We start from the raw sequence: 12,542 nt of genomic DNA, 5'->3' as shown, positions 1-12,542 counted from the left end.
GCTTTGGGAGTATTTGAGGTGAGGAACAGGGAAGGGATAAGTTTCATTCAGGACACAGGGGGTCCAGACCCAGATGGGTGCCTTACACAAATCACAGTAAGTGTCCGATGGCAGAATAAAATATTGTGCTGACAAGGTATGTTTAGGCCTGCATCCCTTTTCTGAGTTTTTCCAGTAATCTTTTTCTAATTATGTAATTGACTATTAGCACCATTTTGGTATTATTACTAACTTGAAAATTACCTTAACTAATAGAATACAATGTCATCTTATTTTACTCTCTGCTGAAAATATGTCCTCTTAAGAGGAATGCCATTGACTAGCTGGGTTTGTAATTACAGGTTCACCAGCAGATCCGGCTCTTGCTCGAGCAGGGGTTTCTGTAACTCATAACAACAGAGAATTATCCAGACACAAAAATGCAATGAAGGTCAATGATGTGGCCACGCAGAATACATCAAGGCCTTCAGTGATAGGTATAGTAATTATGTGTTGTCAGCCTCTTTTGTACTTTGTATTCACCAAGGTGAAGGACATGGGGGACTGTGAGATCAGTTTGGGAAAGACTAACATGTTTGGGCAGTTCGAGATCAAAAAGGAAGTGGTGCTGGGGCTCTTGAAGAGCATTTAAAGTGGATAAATCTCTTGGATCTGATGGGATCTATCACGTGAGAGAAGTAAGAGAGGAATTTGCAGGGATCTTGACGAAGATCTTTAACATTTGGAGTATTGTGCGCAGTTCTGGTCACCCAGTTACAGGAAGCATATGAAGGCTTTGGAGAGGGTGCAGAAAAGGTACACCAGAATACTGCTTGGGTTAGTGGGTATTAGATATTAGGAGAGGTTGGACAAACTTGGACTGTTTAAGTTTTAAGTTGAGCACAAAGATATACAGGGAATGGAGGGATATAGATCACATGCAGGCAGAGGAGATCATTTTTAACTTGGCATCATGTTCGGCACGGCATTGTGGTCTAGGGGCCTGTTCCTGCGCTCCACAGTTCCAAGTTCCATGTCATGATTTCACCTGCAGGTCACTTGTTAACACATTCCTATCAGCTATGTATTCAAGCTCACAATAGATATTTAAATGTACAACCCTAGGCTTACAGTGCTGATGGATATTAATAACATCAGAGCTGCTATTCTTCATAAGAGACACTTAAAAAAAGACAGAGCTAACTTGATACATTTTGCAGCCAATGAACTACTTTTAGAAGTATAGTCAAATTCGTAAAATATATTATACCGATATGTGTATGTAACAGTCTCTGGAAAATACCGATATGATTTTGATTGCTGTAAAAAACTGCCATCCCGGTTGGATTTTGCTCAGTTGTAATTTCAGAATTATGGTCAGAATAAGTATATGTCATTATCGTGATTGTTGGTATATTTTCAGGCAATTTAGCTAATTCAGGTCCTCCTAAGAAGCGCCACAGGGGTTGGTCACCAGATTCCCCATCAGCAACAGAGACGAGTTCCAATCAAAGCAATCTACCGGCACAGAATTCGAGCAGCAAAACTGGTATGATGAATCAATAACATTCTTGCATCCAGTTTTCATGTTCTATTTTCTTACTATTAACTGTTGTACATAATGTCTTGTACTGATGGACTTTTTAGTGATTTACAGAATATTGTTTTGCCAGTCATTATTCTGGTGAGGTGTAAATCGGAAAATGTCATTTTGTTCATCGTCCCTTCCTTCAAACCTGTGTTATGGAATATATTGACTCACTAAGTGCAAGATTAATTTGACATTTGTACATCTTGGGATATTCATGAGTGTTATTTTGAAGATATAACAGAAGCTTCTAATTAGTGCTGTTCCATTAATAAAAAAGTTCCTTATTTTTGATTTGCATACATTTATCTATTGTTGCCATGTTTACTTGGGAATTCATTTTATGGACAACTACATACACTTAAGAACAGGAAGCATAAGTTGTAGTTCTAGATAAAAGAACGTTCACATTAATGACAATGACTTTCTCATTAATTAACTACTTGAAATAAATAGTTTGAATAAACAGTTTGAAAAGTACAAATGTTCTAATTTTTGGAAAAGCAAATGAACTTAGATATGCATTTGCTCTATGCTTTTCTACCATATTATGTCACAGTTCATGACAGAGGATCCGGATTTTGTGATCATTTCAAATCCTTGCAGCTGATTGAATACGTTTCTTGATGTTACACATGGATGAATAATATTTAAACACAAATTTTTTTCTGCATACTTACTTCATTATCTGAGTAAAATCAAATAATGCACTGGCACATAAACCAGCAAACTAAATAAATAATAGGTGTTAATAATGAAAATGTTTGCAGTGAAATAAAAATGATCAAGTTTCAGGTATCTGATACCTTTTGGAATGTTTTCAGTCAGAGTAGCTGATGTATTAATACTTGTGGAAGGGATCGGTTCCTGTTGAAATGTGACCATTTGTTGCACAAGCAGAAGCCTCAGGTGGGATATTCATGTGAGTTTGTTTCCCTCTTGAGACATGGGTTTTGGGTCATTAAGGGTAGTGCATAAGTGATGGGAGCAGATTTGGGCGACTCGGCCCATGAAATCTACTCCGCATTCACTCTTGGCTGATCTAACCCACTCATTCCTTGGATCATTCTCATAAACTCCTCTCAAGACCCTCTCTAGCGCCAGCACAACCTTCCTCAGATATGGGGCCCAAAATGGCTCACAATACTCCAAATGCTGTCTGAATAGTGTCTTATAAAGCCTCGGCATTACATCTCTGTTTTTGTATTCTAGTCCCATCAAAATAAATACTAGCATTGCGTTTGCTTTCCTTACTACCAATTCGACTTGCAAATTAACAAATCCTGCACCAGCACTCCCAAGTTTCTTTGCACCTCCGATTTCTGAATATTCTCCCCATTTAGAAAATAATCTACGCATTTATTCCTACTGTCAAAATGCATGACTCCACACTTTGCTGCGCTGTTTTCCATCTGACAATTCTCTACCCACTCTTCCAACCTGTCCAAGTCTTTCTGCAGAGTCCCTGATTTCTCTACACTACCTGCTCCTCCACCTATCTTCATACCATCTGTAAACATGGCCACAAAGCCTTGAATCCCCTCATCCAAATCTTTCCATTTTTAAATTGGATCCAAGGTGAGAATAGGAATAGTGCGCTTGTAGCTACTTCTTCCAGTCTTGCATCATCTTGACTTGAAAATATATAATAATTTCTTCATCAATATTATGTCTTAATCCTGGAGATCCCAGCCCAAAAATTGCTGTAGTGGTACTTCACCGGATGGACCGATACAGTTCTATAAGATGGTTCCACACTATCCTCTCAAGGATGGATGATAAATGCTTGCCCTACCAATGAATAAGAAGAGTATTCATTTTGCAATTAAAGATTGCCAAACTTTTAGCATTGTAGAATTTATTTACTGATTTCTCCTCCATATTCCTTTATTTTGATTTCAGAACTATGAATGTTGTATAATTTACTTTATTTCCCTCCTGCTAGACTACATGCAAATAAAATCCTAAAAAATTACAAAAAGACCCTCGGGTAGGCAGAATGTACAGAGAAAGCAACAGTTTTAATATCTTGGGCCATTCACATTTCATCAGAAATTTCCAGTATCTGCTGTAGTTTGCTTTGATTGATATGCCATCAATTAGCGGTATCTTGTTACCACATAGTGGAAAAGTACATCCACACTTTCACTGCAAGTGCTGGCTGTAAGTCTTTCATGAAATTCATTGATTCCTCTTGTTAATTACAGAACTTGCGGAATTGACTTGTGGGACTCAGTCTAGCCACTTAGGATCAAATCCTTCTCCACTTACAGTCTCAGAAGACCCCGTGATTGTTCCTGACAATTTACTAAAAATCTGTGGGACCCGACTGGTAATTTTTAAAGGTAAAAATTAATGTAATAAATGAATATAAACTGGACATGCACGTTTTTATCCTGGCTGGCAAGCAGAATCAGAGCGGGCCCAATTGAGGGAGGAAGATAATTGGACACTGCCCAAGACCATGGAGTCTCTACCAATTAGAACAGACTAAGAGCTCAAGCCTACCGTCCACTTCTGCCCAGCATCCTTCTTGCTAATGTCCAGTCTCTGGAAAACAAGATGGATGATGTTAGGGCGAGTATTAGATTCCAGATAAACAAGAGACTGTAACATCTTTTGTCTGATGGGAGACATGGCTGACCCCGCTGGTGCCGGATCAAATGATATGCCCAGTTGAGTCCTTCTCTGTTTTTCGTTCAGATAGAACGGAAGAGTCCGGAAAATCTAAGGGTGGGGGGGTTTGCTTCATGACGAACAACAACTGGTGCAACCCTAAGGATATTAAGACGCTTTCTCATACCTGCTCGTCGGACCTGGAGTATCTGACGATCTCATGCCTTCCATTCGACCTTCCCCAGGAGTTCAGCTCAGTCATCATAACAGCTGTCTACATACCACCTCATGCGGGCACCGACTCGCCACTATCGGTCCTACACGATGTGTTATGTCAGCATCAGAACAAGCATCCTGTCGCGGCTATGGTGGTGGCTGTGGATTTTAAAATAGGGCAAATCTCAAAAAAGTTATGCCTAACTTCCGCCAACAAATTACCAGTGTCACCAGGGGGGGAAGAACTTTGGACCACTGTTATGCACCATTCAAGAAAGGATACAAGGCCATTTCTCTCCCTCCATTTGGAAAATTTGACCATGCCGCCATCTTCCTGCTGCCGGAGTATAAACAACGGATAGTACGGGAAGCGGCAGTGACGAGGGACGTAAAGCGGTGGTCTGACCATTCAGAGGCTATGCTACAGGATGCACTGAGTGACGTCGATTGGAATATGTTCCAAGCAAGTTCCAGAGACGTCAGTGAGTTTGCGGAAGTTGTCACAGACTTTATAGCAACACTAGCCGACAACGTCGTCCTCACGGTAAGGGTTAGTTTCTTTCGTAACCAAAAACCCTGGGTTGACAGATCCATTCGCATCGCTTTGAATGTTCGTACTGCTGCTTACAACTCCAGCCTGGCATCCGGTAACATGGATGATTACAAGGCGGATTCCTACAGACTGCGAAGGGCGATGAAGGATGCAAAAAGGAGGCACAGGGACAGGATGGAGTCGCAGATGGAGCACCGTGACACCCGACGCCTATGGCAGGGGCCACAGACTGTAACTAACTACCGGAGCACCCCCCCCCTCATCTGGGAGTGCCGGCGCCTCCTTAGCTGATGACCTGAACTCTTTCTGTGCATGGTTTGAGGCGGGCAACAACACTCCGAGCACGCCGGCTAACAACAACGTCGTCAGCGCACTGGCTAGCGAGGCTGGAGGGAGGTCCACCGCTGGGGATGAGCACATATTCTCGGTGTCCGAGCACGATGTGAGGAGGGCTCTGATACGTGTGAACACAAGGAAAGCTGCAGGCCAGATGGTATATCTGGGCGCGTACTGAAGTCTTGTCCTACTCAGCTTGCTTCATTGTTCACCACAATATTCAACCTCTCCCTGGCCAAGTCCATGGTCCCTACCTGCTTCAAGAGATCCACTATTGTACCAGTGCCTAAGAATGCCTCTCCAGTCTACTTGAATGACGACCGACCGGTGGCCCTCACCTCGGTAGTCATAAAATGCTTCAAGAAGCTGACCAAGGACTACATCTGCACCTTCCTCCCTCGCAACATGGACCCGCTGCAGTTCGCATGCTGTCCAACCAGATCCACGGATGATGCGGTCTCCCAGGTTTTGCACACCGCTCTCTCTCACCTTGACAGCCAGAAGGGCAGCTATGTGAGGATGCTGTTTATTGGCCAGTTCAGCTTTCAATACCATAGTCCCCACCAGACTTGCTGAGAAGCTGCTGGAGCTGGGGCTGAACACTGCCTGGGTCCTGGACTTTCTGATCGCCAGGCCCCAGGTGGTCAAGATGGGGAGACATACCTCCAACCCCCTCACCCTGAACACAGGATCCCCCCAGGGTTGCGTCCTCAGCCCCTTACTGTACTCCCTGTACAAACGTGATTGTGCGGACAGGTTCAGCTCCAACTCCATCATCAAGTTTGCTGATGACACTGTGCTGATGGGCCTGATCTACGATAACGATGAGAAAGCCTACCTGGACGCGGTGGCTGATCTGGCACTCTGGTGTCAGGATAACAGCCTCTTCTTGAATGTCACAAAAACTAAGGAGCTGATTGTGTACTTTAGAAGGGCTCAACATCAGAGGACGTACATGCCACTGGAGATAATTGGGACTACTGTGGACAGGGTGAGCAGCGTTAAATACCTGGGAGTCCACATCACAGAGGATCTGACATGGATAACACACACTGCCACACTGGTGAGAAAGGCAAAACATTGCCTTTAGCACCTCAGGCAGCTGAGGAAATTCAGAGTCTCTCTGAGGATACTTCAATCCTTCTACTCCGGTGCTGTAGAAAGCATCCTGACCGGAAACATCTCTATCTGGTTTGGGAACTGCTGGTTCCGGTCTCCCCCGGTGGTTTGCTCTGCCCAGGACAGGAAGGCTCTGCAGAGAGTAGTGTGTTCGGCCGAACGCATCATGGGAACTACACTCCCACCCTCCTGCAGGACCTATACACCAGGAGGTGCAGATCCAGAGCCTGCAGGATCATGAAGGACCCCAACCAACCCAGCAATGGACTGTTCCAGCTGCTGCAGTCAGGCAAGCACCTCCGCTGTCACATAGCATAAACAGAGAGGCTAAGACGTCCATAGGCAAATAAGTCCATAGAAAGCTGTGGCCTCATAGGTGTAGTATTTAGCCCACACATGCAGTGCTCACAGGCCATCCCAGGAAACAAGTAGGTTCCCTTATTACAGATGTCCATAAGGAGATTTTTCTCCATGTTAGAAAATACACAAAAATCACTCAATGGTAGCCATATCTTCATAGTATTGTAATGAATTACATCAAAATCACACCAGACTGACCGCAAAAAAATATTAGAAGTGAAGAAAAAACTAGTTCTGCTCTTCGTAGAAGTCAACTTATTTGGGTACGTCAAATTTTAAATTTAATAATATTACGGGAGCTCACTCATATGTAGGGGGTTTCAGTGAGTTAGGACTTCAATTTTACAATTGGAAAGGATCGCTTCATATTTGGTGATTCTGAGGAACTCTTTGGGGATCCTGAACAATTTAGAGAGTTTGTGTTAAAACGGTCACCTGGGCCCCTCCTGGCCTGTCAATAGACTTGACACCTCCTGCCTTCAATTTACAATTGAATTGAGGCACTAATATATCAGTCCTGACCTTTTCCTCCTAAATTGATCCCTGCTGCTATTAGAGACCTAGACCACAAACCAAATCAATGCCATTAGTATTGTGACTGCCATGGTGAGTTGGAAGTGGGATTTCAGCTTTCCTAGATTTTAAATGACTCAATCCCCTTGTGAGCCTGGGAAGGTCAGTTTTGTATGTGATTAGTGAGATATATCATCATACTGACTTCAAGTCACTAAGTATTTTTTGATTTGCCAAGCTTAGTTGTTTGTTTCACTTGTTTGTTAATTACTTACTTGGAAATTTGTTTATTTACTGAAGAAGGACCTGTCTGTGGAGTTATGAATGAATGAATGAATGAATGAATGAATGAATGATATCTTTCAATTTTCCAAGTAAGTAGGTTATCCTCTTATAGCTACCGAGAAAGAAACTGTCATTTAAAGTAACTATATCTGCATAGTATGATGTAAATGAAATCATTAATTATTGTGAAATGAAATGATAAATGCAATAATTTCTTTTTTTTAGGCCATGGAAGCTTTCCTTACCTTTGTGGTAATCTGAGTGATGTAGTGGTTAGTCCATTGCTACAGAATTGCTATGGAAACACCCAGTCTTTACCCAGAGTATATGAGCAGCATTGTACATCTGTGACCACAGTAGTGTCTGTAGAGATGCAGATTTTACTAACAGTGTACTATCTAGTTCAACTTGGTAAGTGATTCAAACACAAGTGTATGAGATTGTTTCTTTTCAAGTTAGTAAATTCTTCCAATAACAGAGTTCAGTTGTTTTGGTTAAAAGTTTATTTTCTAGAAGAATGTGGGTATACCAAGTGCAATAACCTGGAATTTCATCTCTAAACCTCTCTGTTCACTCACTCCTGATGCACTGTGAAATGTACTACTTTGTTCGGGCATTTGTTCATTTACTCCAAGACTTCCAAATGGAGTTCTCCATCAAACCTTGTCAGATAAGTTCCAGTGAAGCCACTCTACTTCAGGGTGGTAGATAAGTGCACGGTGCTGCTGGTGTTGCAAAAACATCACGAGTGCAGGTTCTCAATTTCATTTTTTTTTTTTTGCTTTCATAATTTAAGATTTTGTAAACTTAAAATAATCAGAAAAATGCTCCGCCCCACTAGCCTGTACTTGAAATCAATGTTGGAGAACATAATGTAAGTGATACAAATTTGTTCATAACCCCATGTTTATTTGAAAAAAAGTCTTGCAATGAAGTCCCTTTAAAGGAATGTCGGCCAACTTGCTTGTCGAGATCCCAGACATGATAATGAGTGGGTGCAGCAGCATCTATGGAGCGAAGGAAATAGGCAGAAGAAGGGTTTCGGCCCAAAAGGTTGCCTATTTCCTTCACTCCATAGATGCTGCAGCACTCGCTGAGTTTCTCCAGCATTTTTGTGTACCTATGATAATGAGTGGATTATCCTTGTAAGTGTTAAAGTGATAAATAACAGAAGGCTACATTGAAGTGCTGTGCTTTTGGAATAGGGTTGAGGGAATTTCATTTCCTCCTGATTTGGTAGGTTAACATCTTCTCCGAAAGAGACCACATCCAGCAACTCAGCACTATACTAGTACCGCAATAAAGTATTTTGAAAAGGAATCTTAAGTGTTTGCCGGTTATATACTGATTTATTTGTATGAATTAAATCACTGTTTATAAACCAGTTCTTATTAAATTCTTATTTCCTACTTTCATTAGAAATAGTTAGGATTAGTTTTCTGGATTTCTATGAAAATCTTACATTTGAACTTATTTATTTATTCAATCCTAGAACCTGATCAGGTGCCTTTGATTGAGGATTTGGAACACATTTTGGTGAGAGCATGGCAGGAATCGAATCTTACCGAAACCAAACATTACCAGCAAGCTGTTTCTCAGTCAGTACCACCGTGCGTGTCGTCACAGGCTTTGGCTGTCACCTCAAAGCAGCTCACCTGGTTGGCCAAATTAGCAGCCAGTTCCTGCAAGAATGTTGTCAAGATCGTTGATTGGACAAATTCATTGGCGGAGGGCCTCACAGAAACATTCAAACTTCTCAGTGAGGGGAAATTGCAAGGAAATAATTTTGTCGTAATCATTTGCACCACGAAAAACCAAAGCACTGAGTCATGTGTGGTGGTAACAGGTCAGTACTTCATGTTTATGAAACTTAAAAACAGGATAACTTACCATTAAAGTTTGAGGGTTAGTTTCAGCTTTGCCCTAACATGTCGACGTGTTTCTATTTCCCAAATCGATGTCTATCTAATTCCATCACTCAATGTATGGATCTCTCCAAGAGATTGGGTCCTGCCTCACCACCGTGCTGCAATGCTGCCTTGTCAAAGGAACAAATGGCATCCTGTGTGACTATGAACATGGTAAACTCTCCCCACATTCTTCTCAACCTTTTCTTGCAGCATTTCACATGGTTAAACACCACACACTCCATCATCTCCTCCCGTTGCCCAAGCAGATGGCCTACCAGCGCCTTATTTCATTCTTCACTATCTTTAGCTAGTTTTGACCTTTATGGCTCCTATTCTCGCCTCTGAATTTCTACTTCCCAAATTCAATCCTGTGCTGACATCACTGTTTGGTGTTATGTCATTTCTTTTTGGTAGTGCGTCATTTGTGCTTGGAGGTACATTTTGGTAGACTGAAGATGTTTAATTTCAATATTTGTACAAAGAATTTAAACAATACATGATCTGGCGGGGAGTGGAGGGATATGGAGCACATGCAGGCAGTTGTGCAGCTTAAATCAGCATTGTGGTGGGTACAGATAGCGTGGGTTGAAGATTCTGTTCCTGGGCTGTACTGTTCTATGTTCAATGTAATGCTGCTCAAGTATATAGATTTTTAGAAGTGACACATAAGTGGCCCATGTAAGCATTCTTACAGTCGATTTCCAGCACCCACAGTATTTTGCTTTTGTTCAGAAATCAGTTGTATTCACAGATCTCAATTAACTGCAATTTCATTACAATACATCTCCTCAGTTAATGCATCTTGTTCAAATTTCTTTGTATTCGGAAATACCATCAGGAATATGTCAGGGGACTATTTGACTGGGTGTAAATGCTGAGCTGTTAAGAAAATAATTTGCATTTAAATTGAGCCTTTCATCTCTTGGGATATCCCCCAGTCCTTCATGGCCAATTATACACGTTTCCAAATGCTTTCTTCTCTGTTCTGATGCAAGAAACAAGGCAATCGATTCACACACAGCAAGCGTCCATAAAAGGCAGTGAGCTAAGTGAGCACATCTGTTTAGATTGATAAAAGGAGAAATAAATACTATCCAGAATTCCAAGGATGCAACCTCTCCTCTTTGAGTAGAATCTAAGAATCTTTTATGTCAGGCCCAGCGTAGAGTTGCTGCCTTACAGCGCGTACAGCGCCAGAGATCCCGATTCGATCCCGACTACAGATGCTCGCACGTGGGGCACGTGGGTTTTCTCTGAGATCTACTGTTTCGGAGGACCACCGTGAGGGGGGAGGATAAGAACAATGGAGGACCCGGCGTGGGGGAACTGCGGTGGGGTTGGGGGGGACGACAAAAGGGGGAGCCGGCGTGCTTTGTAACTTTATCAGCACCGTAGGTGGCTGCTATTTGTGTACATTGTGTATACAAGCAAATAATTTCACTGTGCCTAGTCACATGTGACAGTAAAGTATTCATATTCTTCCCACATTCCAAAGATGTACAGATTTGTAGGTTAATTGGCTTGGTATAAATGTAAATTGTCCCTAGTGTGTGTAGGATAGTGTTAATGTGCGGGGATCATTGGCCGGTGTGGACCGAAGGGACTATTTCCGCGCTGTATAACTAAACTAAACTAAATGTCAACCCATGGATACAGATAAGGCTCCCATCTAAAAAGCTGTACGTCTAAAGAGAATCATTATTGCATACATTGGAAGGTCAGTATTGATTCAGTGTTTAGTTTTTCCCCTCAATTTGGCCAAATGTTGTTCACCTCAATTTCTGTAGTCCCCAAAAAAAAGTGGAGAAGTTTAAACATTTCTCATACACATAGTGAAGGAATAGCTCCTATACGTTAGAGTGTGGATGACCCGGTACTTGGACGAACAGTAACAATTAATGTTCTTGCAACTTGGTGTTTCCAACGCATTTGATTCAATGTCACAGGCAGAGAGGTATTGTTAAAGTGATAAATTGATGAAATTTGTCAAGTTTATTGATTGGACAAATTCATTGGTGGATGGCCTCACAGAATCATTCAAAATTTTCTGAGGGGAAATTGCAAGAAAAATCTTTTGTGTGATCATTTGCGCCACCAAGAATCAACTGTGCCATGTGTACAATACCAGAAAATCAATAACACTGTTGGCATACGCAAGTAAAAATCACTTGTCATTCGCTTTATTGACTGAGTTAAATGAACTAGGAACAGCACAGCACAGGAATAGGCCCATGGGCCCACAATGTCCATGCCAAACATGATGCCAAATTACACGTCCTCTGCCTGCATGTATTCCATATTACTCCACATTCCTTACATGCCCATGTGCCGACCTAAAGACTCTTAAGCGCCATTGTCATATCTGTTTTTACCACCACACCAGACAGCATGTTCCAGGCACCTACCATTCACTATGTTTGCCCTACACATCTCCTTTCAACATTCCTCCTCTGACCATAATGCTATGCCCACTATTTTTGGACATTGGCACCAAGGCAAATTCCTTGTACAGGTGCACAACCTTTTATCCGAAAGCCTTGGGACCAGACACTTGTCGGATTTCGGAATTTTTCGGATTTCCGAATGGAAGATTTTTAGCGTAGATTAGGTAGGTAGCGCGGGCGGCTTGAAAAGTCTGGAGCGGCTGCCTCCTCCCCGGAGACCGGGGAATCATTGCATAAATGTTAGTCAGTTAGTTTGGAGGGTTTTATGTGGTGGGGGGGGGTGAAGGGGGAAACTTTAATTCTTAGTCCCCTACCTGGTCGGAGAGGCGGGGAGTGGGCAATGCCTTACCGGGTCGCCGTGCAGTAAGCTCCGGAGCGCTGTGGCCACCGACTCCCAACATCGCGGAGCTGGGGGCTGCGGGCGTCCGGCCGCGGTTGGAGCTCCGACCCCGGCAACTCTACCCCTGCGCTCCAAATCCAGCGCGGCCCGCGGCCGGACGCCCGCAGCCCCAGCGCCGCGATGTTGGGAGTCGGCGGCGTCGCAGCGCTGGGATACCAGCGGGGAGCGGGCAATGCCTTACCAGGTCGCCGTGCGGTAAGCTCCGGAGCGCTGTGGCCGCCGA

The 12,542-nt window shown here is 42.9% G+C and overlaps 1 protein-coding gene across 3 annotated transcripts in view; it reads left to right on the top strand.

Moving 5' to 3' along the window:
- greb1 (growth regulating estrogen receptor binding 1) overlaps positions 1-12,542 on the top strand; it is a 200,158-nt gene that overhangs the window by 99,274 nt on the left and 88,342 nt on the right. For all 3 annotated transcript variants that reach the window (XM_033021586.1, XM_033021585.1, XM_033021583.1), the window contains exons 8-12: positions 342-476; positions 1,403-1,528; positions 3,775-3,912; positions 7,791-7,976; positions 9,058-9,411. In XM_033021586.1, coding sequence (XP_032877477.1) covers positions 342-476; positions 1,403-1,528; positions 3,775-3,912; positions 7,791-7,976; positions 9,058-9,411 — 939 coding nt within the window. The remainder of the gene's footprint in view (positions 1-341; positions 477-1,402; positions 1,529-3,774; positions 3,913-7,790; positions 7,977-9,057; positions 9,412-12,542) is intronic.

The sequence above is a fragment of the Amblyraja radiata genome, chromosome 5, assembly GCF_010909765.2.
Source record: "Amblyraja radiata isolate CabotCenter1 chromosome 5, sAmbRad1.1.pri, whole genome shotgun sequence".
NCBI classification, from domain to species: Eukaryota; Metazoa; Chordata; class Chondrichthyes; order Rajiformes; family Rajidae; genus Amblyraja; species Amblyraja radiata.
Note: the sequence above shows the minus strand (reverse complement) of the source record. Positions and strands in the feature narration are given on the sequence as shown.